At 43.9% G+C, this 13,362-nt stretch overlaps 1 protein-coding gene across 1 annotated transcript in view; it reads left to right on the top strand.

Annotated features, from left to right (window-relative positions):
- Positions 1-3,936: 3,936 nt before the first annotated feature.
- Positions 3,937-13,362, top strand: part of LOC134446546 (transmembrane protein 132C-like) — a 132,289-nt gene continuing 122,863 nt past the window's right edge. The window contains exon 1 of the mRNA XM_063195910.1: positions 3,937-4,250. Coding sequence (XP_063051980.1) covers positions 4,175-4,250 — 76 coding nt within the window. The 5' untranslated portion in view covers positions 3,937-4,174. The remainder of the gene's footprint in view (positions 4,251-13,362) is intronic.

The following is a 13,362-nucleotide window of genomic DNA, read 5'->3' as shown; positions in this document are numbered from 1 at the left end:
AAAAGACCAAAAAAAGTATTTAAAACAATCTAAAACCATTCAACAACATGTTAAATATGTCATATGAAATTAGAGATGCACAGGATCCAAGATCTGGTTCCGGATCCGGCAGGATAATAGGGTTTTTCACAGGATCCGGATCCGGCAGGATCTTAGTAAGCAGTGGATCCGGTATCCGGCAGGATCCTAAAAATCAGGATCCGGTGCATCTCTATATGAAATGTATAAATGCAGGGTTTATTTGCAAAACGATGTATCTCCATTTTTTTACTTTTGCATTTTATTATTGGAAATGACTGTTCAGATGTCATATCACCCATGTGTGAATTCTTACCATTCAAATATTTTGAGAACATACTTTTTTAAGCTATATAAAAGGCATTTTGCAATGCATTTCAATGGAATGCCCAACACAAAAATGTCAAGTTCCAAACATTTTATAAAATGGAGATACAGCGCTTTGCAAATAAAGCCTTCAAATACACTTTACCTGAGCCCCATGACCTCACAGCCTGGGTGGGATTTGGGTACGCACTCTCCTGAAGACCCCTGCAGGCCAGGGGTGTCTTCCTAGCCTGGCGACGCCATCCATGTACTCCACCCAAAGATTTTGGCTCCGCACATCGTCTGGCAAAAGCCTCGAGCTCGGTTCTCTCAGTGTTTCGCCAATCGGCAAAACAGTTGAGAGTGGAGACGTAGAACTCACCCGCGAGCTCTGTTACTGATTGGTTAAGGTAACTATATTCACACTTTCGTTTTGTTATTTGTATGCTTTTGCGACGCTATAACGTAACAGGCATACTAATAAAGCACAATATGGGTTTTAATTTGAGTTTGGAACTTCAATTAATTTAAATGATAGAGTAAGATCAGACCATCTCCCATCGTCCACGGAGACGGATTCCTCATGGCTTTTGCCAGACTGATTGACGGAGTCAACAGTCGGCTATTCGCCCAGGCTAGTGTCTTCCCCCCTTTTGTGCCTCCGTGTCCCCTTGTTTTGCCTTTAGCCCTCAGATGAAATAACACCTTATTGGCAGCCCGGCGGGCAGCCTCAGCATGCACACCATAAATCAGTTTAGTGTGGATGTCAATGGGAGGGAGGAGCGCTTGGTGTGTGCATGTGTGTGTGTGTGTGTTTGTGTGTGTGTGTGTGTGTGTGTGTGTGTGTGTGTGTGTGTGTAGACTCATGTGTGTGTGTGTGTGTGTGTGTGTGTGTGTGTGTGTGTGTGTGTGTGTGTGTGTGTGTGTGTGCCTGAGTGTGTGTGTGTGTGTGTGTGTGTGTGTGTGTTTGTGTGTTGTTTGTGTGTGTGTGTGTGTGTGTGTGTGTGTGTGTGTGTGTGTGTGTGTGTGTGTGTGTGTGTGTGTTGTAATTTCAGCTTTAAGAGTGGTGTTGACAGCACCCAAATTACTTTTAGGGGCTGTAATACACTGTGTGATACATATCTTGTAGAGTTCAGTGTATGTATACTAGATAGCGAGTAACTAGACTTTCTTCTGTCCTTTTGTTTGCCTCCTCTCTCTTATATTCTCTCTCCCCTCACTCTCTCTCCCCACGCACACAGTGTACAAATACACAGAGACAAAAAAGCAAAGGAAATACGCCCTCCTCGCTTCTAATTTGACAATCCGGTGCATCCAGAGCAGGACTAAGTAATAAGTGCAAAGGGAAAAGAATCTGGTGCCACACGGATGTCTATTTTCTGTTATTTATATTTTCAGTGCAGTAACACTAACATTTCGACATGCGTCTTCATCAGAGTCCTCGCATTCTTTTCCCTTTGCACAGAGAGACAAAAATCAGCAAAACAAAACACTCTTGGGTGTTATCGCTTGATTACTTACCATGACAGCCAAACATTTAAAAGCCCACTGCATTAATCTGTTTGGGCATTTATTGGACCAGCGCTTGGACACCAGTCTGTTGCCCTCTCTCTCTCTCTCTCTCTCTCTCTCTCTCTCTCTCTCTCTCTCTCTCTCTCTCTCTCTCTCTCTCTCTCTCTCTCTCTCTCTGACAGACATTCGCAGTGAAGAATGGGGATACTGGACAGCTGCCAAACCCCAGTGGAGTCCGCATAAAGACCATAATCAAAGCACAGATTAGGCTACTTCACAGTGCGCATCATGTCAAACGTGATAATGACTGGGTTCCGCAAACTGGCGGAGATAGCGATCTAAACGGCTGCTACTCCCCCTTGGGCTTTGCCCATCTCCATTAGGTGGCTTGTCAATTACTCAACACATGCACAGTGCAACCTGACAGGGGGAGATGTGTCTGGTGTGCTGAGTTTTATTTCCAATTCAATTAGTCGTTAGAGGCTCCGATGGGAAGAGGGACTGTTATTGTGTCTTTAAAGCAGCAAATCAGGCTGTAGTCTAACTTTAGAAGAGGACAACATTTACTCAAGTTACTGTTGCTGAGCTCCTCAACAAGTTCAGTTTTAACTGGCTTTATACCTGATGTTTTAGCTTTCTAAAATATGTTAAGTCTCGTGCTGTTCCAAAACATTACACAAGCCAGCACATTTTGTCATTCTAATGCATTACAACGAAATCAGATATAATCTTGATTAATGTAGGAGCAGACCATCGAAAAGTAGAGACAGACTAAAGAAGGGGAAATAGACAATTGCAATGCCTTCTTACAGTACCTCGATAATCCGGCAGAGAGCGCTATTGTTTTTTTCTCTGACACTTCGGATGCAACTCACAATTTAATCCTCTGACCTGGGCAGAATTAAACCACTACTTCGAAGAATTTCAATTTGGTTGTTACATGAAACTAGCAATGCGTTTCTAATACAGGCTACTAAGCCTATATTTATTACGGTCTTTAAATTCAGCAAAGTGTAGTTTAGCACTTGTCATAGGGTTCGACCTTCATAAGACCCGTTTTCTAAAGATTGAATAGTCTTTGAGGAAAGCAAGGGAGGGTTCTATAAATCTGCAATATGATGTGAAATATGTTGTTATTCAGACCTTTTTTGTATTTTACGCATAGCAAGACCGAACGCTGACGCACCCCTAATAGACTAGGCTATATTAAGTCGCACTGTACACAGCAGCCTAAGATGATCATCTCTCTAATTCATATCGTTTATTTCGTGTGATTGAGACTGGGGTGTAGAGGAGGTGATACAATATCTGAATTACATCCTGAAAATCCTTGATTTTGTGTTTAAATGGCGAACAAATGTGCCATTCAGTTTAACCCCAATAACCCTTTGACATCTCGAAGTTATTCAAAGTTTTCAGCAGGTTTGAATTTAAATGCAGCATTCATAGAATATTTTTTTTTGGATATGCATGCTCCTCACCTCTGTTGCTTTATTATCTCTGAATAAGAGCACTCCACATTTTGCGTCCTGGCTACCATTGAAGATGTGAGTGAAATACTAATTTTGGGTAAGGTAACTTATGACAAAAGTCTTTTAGCCAAATGGGGAAAAGTCTACATGAAAACCAAAACGAATAACACACTTCGGGAGTCAGGAATAAACCAACCAAGATGGTCCATTTGAGTTTTGGGGGGTATCCATAGCCTACCTACAGATTAGTACCCCTTCACCAGAGCCCCCCATCGAACTCCCAACATCGCTGCACAGACCAGCACTCCACAGTGAATACATCCGCTGCGCATGCAGGCAACTGCTACACCGGCAGAAGAAAACCGATAACAGACTCAGAAGGTCCACCCCGCGCGCGACAATATTTACCAAAAATAAGTGACATGAATGAGTTTCTTCTGTCAGTAGCCTAATCGTCAACATTTCCGGGGCGTGAAGAAACGAGGGGGAGAAGACATATGGAGACTTGGTTATGATTTGGCAAGTGTCAAGGCGCATCTGCTTCCCGCCTCTGCGCTGTCCAAGTAGCACAGGTCGATCAAACGGAATACATGGCATCGCCGTGAGGACCGCATGCTAAGTGACGGTCCATTTTTACAGGCCACCTACAACCGCGGAAAGTTGAGAACAGACATTTGAGCTGATAAAATACTGGATGCGGGAGGACTGATGTAACGGCAAGGATTGGAGGCATGGATACAATGGAACTTTGTCGCACACCAGTGTGTTTCGCAACTGGGAAATTATTCGATACGTCAATGTGATAGACAGAAGAACTCACATTTCCACCATTTCACTTCTTATCCTGCGAACACCTGAAAAATCAAATGGAAGTTTTTTGGAGAGCACAATTTAACATGTTGCGTTTGAGCGTCCTGCAGTTCATTTTGGGACTTCTTGGAGGTAAGCATGCATGCATGTGATGGGTTAACTTTTAAAATGCTGCCTGTTTTTATTCCATCATTCAGTTTCACTAACTGCCAAGATGCTAATGATTATTCGAATGGTAATAGGGATGGCTATTCCTTAGACCACCACGGCAAGTTTAGTTGTAAGGGTTTTTATTTCGCGTGTATCAAGGAGATTAAGGGTGAATCTCGTTAATTACCGGCGGAGCCCCCGGTTCCGTGTGTGTGTGTTTGTGTGTGTGAGTCTCGCACTTGGCATCGTGGACTGCCAGCGCGCCAGGACATGGGTATCGTGCCTGGCTGCCACCGGTCTTTGGAACGCAACACTGGCATGTAGCAAACACAAGTGTACCTGTCACGCTGAATCCTGTGTCAAACCCTTGATCCTGCATGGCAGAGCGCGCGGACACACGCACACGCACAATTCTCTTACTGCCGCTCGCCCTCTCCACAATGGAAGTCAACGGAATTAATCTCAGTTAAATCCCCTTTGCAGACGAAAAGCATCCGAAACACTCTGGAATATCGCTGCACGGAAGGCAGCTTTGATAAAGGGAACGTGGTGTATTGCAGATAGTTGACGTTCCATGGTGGGAAGACAGACTGGTCAAAATGATAAATTCTAGAACTTATCTATAAATGTGATTTTGTGATTTGTTGTAATCAATTCACCCCGTTGCAATGTCAGTGCTATTTTTTGTTGAGATGTCCTCTTCCTGTCGACTTGTACACGTTAGACCCACTTGATGAAAGCCACGTGTGGCGTTTGTGGAGTCCTTGTGCCATCAGTTGTGTGTAGGAGGATCAGAACCATCCGCATCCCCTCGTGAGCGCTTGCATGGGGTTTTGTTGACACATTTAGAAAGATGAGCTGTCTTTTTCTGTCACGAACAGAGGATAGCTGGCAACCATAGTGGCAACGTTTCTAATACTTTTAGGTGACAGTGACTTGTGTGAGGACGACCTTAGTCTGTGCGTATAGCTCCGAGATGGTTGACATGCCCATAAACAACCTATTGTCCATGTGTGTTGGGAAAAGCTCTAGTAGCCCATGCCAACACTTAAAACCACCCCTTTTAAGACAAGCTATATAAAAGTATAGGGCATACTAAGGGACTAAGGGAGGTGTGTGCGTGGGTGTGTGTGTAAGCAGGAGGTAGGCTATTTTTCAGATTGCTCATCCATGCCCATAGGTTTCTAACTGGCACCGAGAGTTCTGTAATTTATGACAGTGGATTTGAACAGTGTCCATTAGCTCTAGGCAGCATCATCCTCTTCGCTCATACCCAGTGGTTTCCAGGGGATCCTTTTTTTGTACACTTCCCTTCGGTCATCCAACTCACTCTCTACTGCAATACTAATCTCATCTAGTATTGCATTGTTCATTACACTACAATGCTGTGTCACACATTCACATCATGAATTAGATGGTTAGTTATTGTGAAGCTGTGATATTGTGCTCTAAGTGTAAGGGAGAGCAGGGCCTACTTACATGCATGTGTCACAAACACAAACTTATGCACAGATGAGTGCAGCCCCCCCAACCATTCTCCGACAACTATCATCAAGCTCAATTAAATTGCGCTAAGAGGAATGTGTTGTCTTTTTTAATTATTGAAAGTCTGATTGACTATGTTCGCTGTCTTTTTTGGGCTTTGAAAAGAATATGTGTGTGTGCTTGTCTGATTTTGATTATCTGATTTTGATAGTTACTTTAGACATCAGTTGCCTAACAAGAGGCCTGAACTTATTAGGCCCTTTGAGCAACAGTTATTGTTGCAGAACTCATATTTCATGGAAGGCTTTTCAGACTGCAATATGAACTATGAGTTACTGTGTGCCCCACCCCACACACACATACACACGCACACAGACATACATGCACACAGAAACACACACACACACACACACACACACATACACACGCACATACATGCACACACACACACACACACACACACACACACACACACACACACACACACACACACACACACACACACACACACACACACACACACACACACACACACACACGACACACACACGACACACACACACTTACTGTACGGAGCACATTCATGAGCTGCTTAATCTAATATTATTGAATCTAGAGCACAGCGCCAAGGCCGAATCCATAATGGGGTCCAACTATTGTCTTTGCCTGATTCGCTTCCACTCAGTAGCCACGGGGGGTTTTCGGCTCTGTGTAGATTATCGCATGGGGGTATTGATAGGTCCTGTGGAGAATATATGTGGAGTTTCATCACTGGAATGAGCGATTCACCATGCGCTCTTACTGTATTGTCCTTTTGTGATGTACTCTTTTTTTTGAGTCACTTTTTTCTGTTTTTCTTATTATTATTGCTTTTATTTTCTTGGAAAATGGGACTTAATCGCCTCTCTGAGAAAGAGGCGTCAAGCTGTGATGGTCAACAACTGCTACTTTGCTCGGTCGATGAAATACCAGTTTGACTAAATGACTATAGTACGTGCATAACTTTTCAGAGTAGATTGAATTAAACATCACATGTACCATAAAACATGGTTTCTCCAATGGTGTGTAATTGTTTTATGACCTTTTATGACATGTTCTAACTGTATATAACATGTGACATTGTGCAAGAAACATCTTTACTTGATTGATTGTCACTGTTGTAAGTGAGCCTAGGGTCCTGGTGATTCATAATTGTTTAGGCCTACATTGCATTGGAAAGTTGCTTGTAATCACATAGTCTCTCTGTATGGGCAAGTTTGGCAAGGCATGTTTATTGATACAGTATAGTTCATACACTGAGGGAGCTCAATGTGCTTCAGTGTGCCTCTGTAGTTCCAGTGTGATTTATAACTCAACTTTCAAACTGTGCAGTGATGGAAGATACAAGCTACTTAGTGTTCATTAACGTAAAAACACACGTTCAACTGTTACACACAAACATAATGACTCCCTCCCGGTGAGCTCTGTCGCATAAATGAAATTGCCTCGTGAGCAATCTGTGGCCTAAGTAGGAGTCTAGATAATCCTCTCCACGTTCCCCATCATCATCACAAGGACCAGTGGGTATCTGAAACAATTTCCCTTCATAATGAACTAAGCCTATTCACCTGCACTAAGCTTGGGATGCCTGTAGATGCTGTGTTCTGCCCACACATTGCATGTTGTCGGTAATGTGCTCTGTTGTCACCCTGCAACTCTGTGATCTTCAGTCCAACTCCTCAACCATTACAACACGGCTGCGCACAAGTTTTCTTGGTTTTTTTGGGGGTAATCATGAAACCCACGCTTAACCATGCTGAAAAAAAAGACCATGAAAACCATGAATAACCATGATCCATTAATAACGGTTAATCGATTCTCTTGTGGACGAATCGGTTAATTGAATCGCCGGCTATAGGATTTATGCATCAATTCATATTGATTATTATTGACACCAGTATGAAGGTATGGTAAAACCAGGCCAATGTAACATAACCATGTGAGGACCACTAGGGAGGAACATGACTGGAACTCCACAAACAGTTCAGTAGTTTCTTATAGCCTAGTAGATGTTTGCACTTCCTGTTAGGAGTGTGACTCACGTTCATCCTTTCCCATGGACCGAAGTGAAGGAGAATATTATTCTGTGTTGACGTGGTTATTTTCTGTCTTTTCCACAATATAAGTCTCCTGAGATGGCTTTGTGCTTGGCATTATGGGTACAAATATGATGGCTAAAAATAAATAATTGTCTAAGCAGACTCATTATATAGGATGTATGTATGGATCTAGCAGTGGGCAGCACACCAAGTCTAAATGTCTTTTAGTGCTAACATAAATAAAACCCTCACATAGCCCTGTGCCTGGCCATCACACCGACTGCAAAAGCGAGAAAAAAAGAAGAAAATTGCATTTGCACAGCTCACTACCTTGCTGAATTAGTGTCAGACAGCACAATAGGTGTGCTGTTATGTCCGTGCAGTGTCCTGTTGTTTTGTCCAGTCTTATTTCCACAAAGCACCGCTAAGCGCCACAAACTTATTTCAAAGGCATGCTGTGTGCCGCTGCGGCCGTACAAAATGTATATACCTTTCCATCCCCAAAATGTCTCTGGAATGGATCCACATGTGCTCCTGTGGCTCACCTTATGGGGCTTGTTGTGTTTTTTTTTCCAAGCAAGACTCAGGTCAAGGCTTTGGCTCTCAGTGAATACAGATGTGAATACAGAGGCAGGCACAGGCCTGTCAAAACCAGGCAAGCAAACTAGGCAATTGTCTAGGCCCCTTAAGCTAGAAAAGGGGGCCCTGGTAATGACTGATTATGTTATGTTATGAGCTTGTATTTAAACGAGAGAAATGGCACCGTTGTGGGTGTGGTGTGTCGCAGCACCTTTGGGGAGACAGTAAGTAACACTGTACCAAGTCCGTTTTTGCCTAGGGCCACCAAATACCTTGAAACGTCCCTGGGCGGGCAGACAGGCAGGCAGGCAGGGAGGCAGGCAGGCAAGGGTCTGTCCCAGTGAGGGAGCTTGGAGATCCCATGTGCAGACACCGGCACTGCCTCTTACAGCAAATCTGGCGTGGGGCCTCCAGCAGTTTAGTGGATGGACAGAGTCAGCAGCCGAGTGCAGAGGACAAGATCTGCCTTAAGAGCACACAGCTCCTACAAGACAGCCATATAACTCCAAGGTTATCCACTGAGAGAGAGAGAGAGAGAGAGAGAGAGAGAGAGAGAGAGAGAGAGAGAGAGAGAGAGAGAGAGAGAGAGAGAGAGAGAGAGAGAGAGAGAAAGCAATGCCCTACAAAGCTTTGTGTGTGTGTGTGTGTGTGTGTGTGTGTGTGTGTGTGTGTGTGTGTGTGTGTGTGTGTGTGTGTGTGTGTGTGTGTGTGTGAGTGTGTGTGTGTGTGAATAATAGTAGACAGAGAGAGATAGGGGGGGAGAGAAACAGACAAAGAGATGGAGAAAGAATAGCAACGAAAGTGGAGAAAAGGAGCGAATGCAGGAGAGAGGGGGAGAAAAAAAGTGAGGTACAGAGAAAAGAGACAGAGAGAGAGAGAGAGAGAGAGAAAGAAAGAAAGAGAGAGAGAGAAAGTGTGTGAATCAGAGAGAGAAAAGGAGAATGGTCGTCACAGTGACACGCTGAGAGAGAGAAAATGTCAGTCGATTGAGTGACCAAGTACGAGTGGCAGAGGCCGAGCACCAACAGGCTGGGTTGACACAAGAGAGGGGGTCCCATGCTGGGCTAACATTAAAGTATTTGCACTGCTTGTTCCATCTTGCTTCAGTCCTGTAGTACCTCTAACAAAAGAGCGCTCCACAAAGCCGCTTTTGCAGACACCCACCGTAGGATGAGCCAAAACAGTCTACAATTGTTACAGACCGACAGAGTAGCTGGAAACTAAGCCTGCGCCTTTGATATGAATGTAAGAAAATGAATATTTCTTTTCCTCTATGTGATACAGGCTCCAACACAATTTAAACAAACAAAACTTAAGAGAACGTTTTTGTTTTTTTGCAAAGAAAAAGTACACTCTCTTTTTTTGGTTACGCTTTACATCTGTTTATGAAAAACAACAAACATCATAAACCACATTACCATTGTTGTCCTGCAGCAAAAACAACTTATGTCTCTATATTTCAATCACAGCGGTCATGCCTGACATCACCAGGAAGTATTTCAATTTTCATCTGTCATTTGCACGTCGGCGAACGGACTGCTAAAACATTGCCACTTGTTTTTGAAATGGAAATAAGCTATTCAACTGTGTGCCTGTTCTAAATTACAAAAAAAGAAGAGAGGGAGGGAGAGCCTCAGAGGGCCACCTTAGAAAACTGATTTCAAACACAAACATCTAAACCTTAGCGCTTTATCAGACCCCACAGCCCTGCCGTGTGACCAAGGAGGTCCAGGAATTGTCCAACCGCTGTATTGTTGCTGCCAGGTTTGATCACATCTTGCCCCAGCGAGGTCAAAGTGTCCTTGAGTGAGTGAGCCATTGGAATCCCATGTGCTGGTAAGGGGTTTGAATGGGTGAAGGTGAGGTATTCTCTCTCAAGTGCTTTGTGTACTGTACACTGCTGAGTTTATGAAAGCATTATATAAAACACACCCCTGGTCCTATCCACCATGCAGCAGAGGTCATGGAACCTGCCCTCAAGACCGTTGTGTGGAGCCCAAACATGTGAAAGCATCTTCCAGCTACAATAGCACGTTTCTAGGCCATGTTCAAGGAATGAGGCTGAGGCTTTGGCCCTTTCAGCTGTGGCAGGGGAAAGGGGTGTCTGGGTCAGGGCTCTTGCCTGTGTTCTTAGGGTCTTAGCTGATTGTTTGTGGGCCAGTGTGTCCAGGTTTACCAGTTGGATAGCACTTGGTTGAGGTGGGTTACTTCAGTACTGGGTTCTTCTTGAGGTTTTTAAAAAATATATATTTTTAGGGGCTTTTATGCCTTTATTTGATAGGACAGTCTGAGATGGTGACAGGAAGCGAGTGGGACAGAGAGACGGGGTGGGATTGGGAAATGACCCTGGCTGGACTCGAACCGGGGTCCCCGTGGGCATACAAGCCCAAATGTGGGGGCTTAGCGCGCTGTGCCACAGCGCCCCCCCTTCTTGCGTTTTTTTGGTGGGAAATTGTGAAGAACAGAATACTTAATACATTCCAGGATTTAGAGGAGCAGCAGTGCAAAGCAAGTCTGTTGGCAAGGTCTTTGTGCATGTGCCTGTGTTGTGTGTGTATTTGCTGGTGTGTACTGCTTTGTTGTGTGTGTGTGTGTGTGTGTGTGTGTGTGTGTGTGTGTGCGTGTGTGTGTGTGTGTGTGTGTGTGTGTGTGTGTGTGTGTGTGTGTGTGTGTGTGTGTGTGTGTGTGTGTGTGTGTGCGTATGCGTGCGTGATGTTAATTACATATTTTCTCTGTGACTATTATGTTATTGTATGGCTCCAATTTTCCATATAATATCCTTACTTAAGAAGCCCATCTGTCCCTGATGCATTTAGCCACCACACAATGTGCATTATGGGATGGCGTGTTTATTATTCATTCAAAAATCCACAAAGGCCTCCTCTGAGACATGAGACTTATGGTGCGTGCTTGTGTGAATATTAACGATGCTTACTCAAAGTGATGGCACTTTCTTAAACATCTTAATTAATGGCAGTGGTTTCACTGCTGCTGCTGAGATTTTTTTTTTGCTAATGAATTGATGATTTCCCTCCTAGTCTAGTAAATCAGCTCCCAGTAAGTAGTGCTCCCATTTTATACAGACAGGCTTAGGGATGCACGATGTCAAAAATTTCGGCCGATACCGATATCCGATTATGATATTGCGGTTTTGGCCGATGACCGATATTAACCGATTCCGATGTTTTTCTATCTTTTTTAAAAAAAAAAGAGATGACAATGATGCAAACAAACAGAATTTTTGAATGTCGTCTTATTTCCAAAAACACTTTTTAACTCCCTGTGATAATTAGATAAAAAATACAGACAAAATAGAAGACAAACAGTGAAAGCCATCGTCAAGTCCATTCTTTTAGAACCGTAACATATTTAAAAAAACATCGGCGTTAACATCGGCCCAGTTTTACCCATCAGACCGATGTCCGATGTGTTGAATATCGGCCGATACCGATACATCTGGCCGATACATCGTGCATCCCTAGACAGGCTGGTTTTGATCTACATACTTTGACATTGTCTTCATGGGTAGACTCTTACGCAATCAATTAATGAACTGAAGAAAACTATTTTGTGAGTGATCACGTTGACCTTTTACCACATTAAAGTAAACATGTTCTAGGAGATACAAACAAATCACCTTCCCCTCCCTCAATAGCTACTGTAAGCTGCTGCTTTTCTCTTCAAGTCTTAGAAAGCAATCGGGTCTCCAATCTACAGAAAAACAATCACATACAATATTTTGCCTTATGGTCTTTAGGGTTGTGGGTGTGTTCTGACTGTCACGCCAACAAGCCTGGCTCTTTGGTGTAGCGGTCAGAGCCCCAGTTTACTACCCCAGAAGGCCTGGATTCGCAACTCTACTCCCCTTCGCTTCAGATGGTGTTCGGCCCTCTTTTCCACACTTGTACCAAGTGGTCGTAAGGGACTACTGTATAAGTGCCATGTGCCCCTTCTTAATGAAAGCAGCATGCACCAGGAAAGCCTCCCACCACCTTAGTCATCTGTAGACCACCTCACTATAATGGACACCAAGGTGACCTTGACTGACACTATATCTAGATGCTATCTTTCATAAGAAACAGGGGCGGAGCTATAGGGAGGGTGGGCAGGGCACTTGCCCCTGGGCCCAGGGCCCAATCATATTGGTGGTGGGGGCCCCAATTGTGAGCTTGGCAAGCTGTATAGGGGGCCCTATAAGTGTCTTGCCCTGGGGCCCTGTGTGCAATTGTTCCGCCACTGACAAGAAAGCCTCAATGCCCTGCAGTGCCTTTTACAGTCCAATGAATCCTGTAGCCCAGTCCCCAGCAGTGGTATAGGTTTTATGTGCATTGAAAGGCACACACTAAGGGTGTTTTGGCTGCAGGCTGTTCTCAGTGCATCCTTAACCCCTTAAGACACGGCATTATAAATTAGCTGTTACCAGAATGGCAATGACGAAGTTGTAATGTATTACTAAAGGCCCCGTCCACTGTCATAGTGCTATAGTATTTAACTTTCAATGTGTATTACAGCGTGCCACAGGAGGTACGCCGTGCATTAAGGGGCAATGATGGCCGGGAGCAGGATTGGCTCACAACTGTGGAAATAAACAAATATACAATAAAGTATAGGCCTACTGTACACACCTAGAATGTACGTATTTGTTGTGGCCTTTTCCCCACCCATTGATGACCTGAACTCACCTGTTTTTTTTCTCTAGGGCTTGTTCCGCAACCACTGAACAATGTAAAACCCTTTGTAACCTTTGTGTGTGCTGGAGGTGTAATAATACTTACTTCTTACTACTTACTATAATTACTTCTAATTGGAAATGAAGATGGTGAACAGTCCTTTGGCATTTTACATTGGCACTGTTGCACACATTGGTGTCATCTTGTATTACAGCTTGTACTTTACCCATACAACAGGTTACTTTTTTAAGACAACACTTTGGCATAATAGTTTGTGCAAGT

The sequence above is a fragment of the Engraulis encrasicolus genome, chromosome 3 (assembly GCF_034702125.1).
Source record: "Engraulis encrasicolus isolate BLACKSEA-1 chromosome 3, IST_EnEncr_1.0, whole genome shotgun sequence".
Classification (NCBI taxonomy): domain Eukaryota; kingdom Metazoa; phylum Chordata; class Actinopteri; order Clupeiformes; family Engraulidae; genus Engraulis; species Engraulis encrasicolus.
The sequence above is the reverse complement of the archived record's forward strand: the minus strand, read 5'-3'. Positions and strand labels throughout refer to the sequence as shown.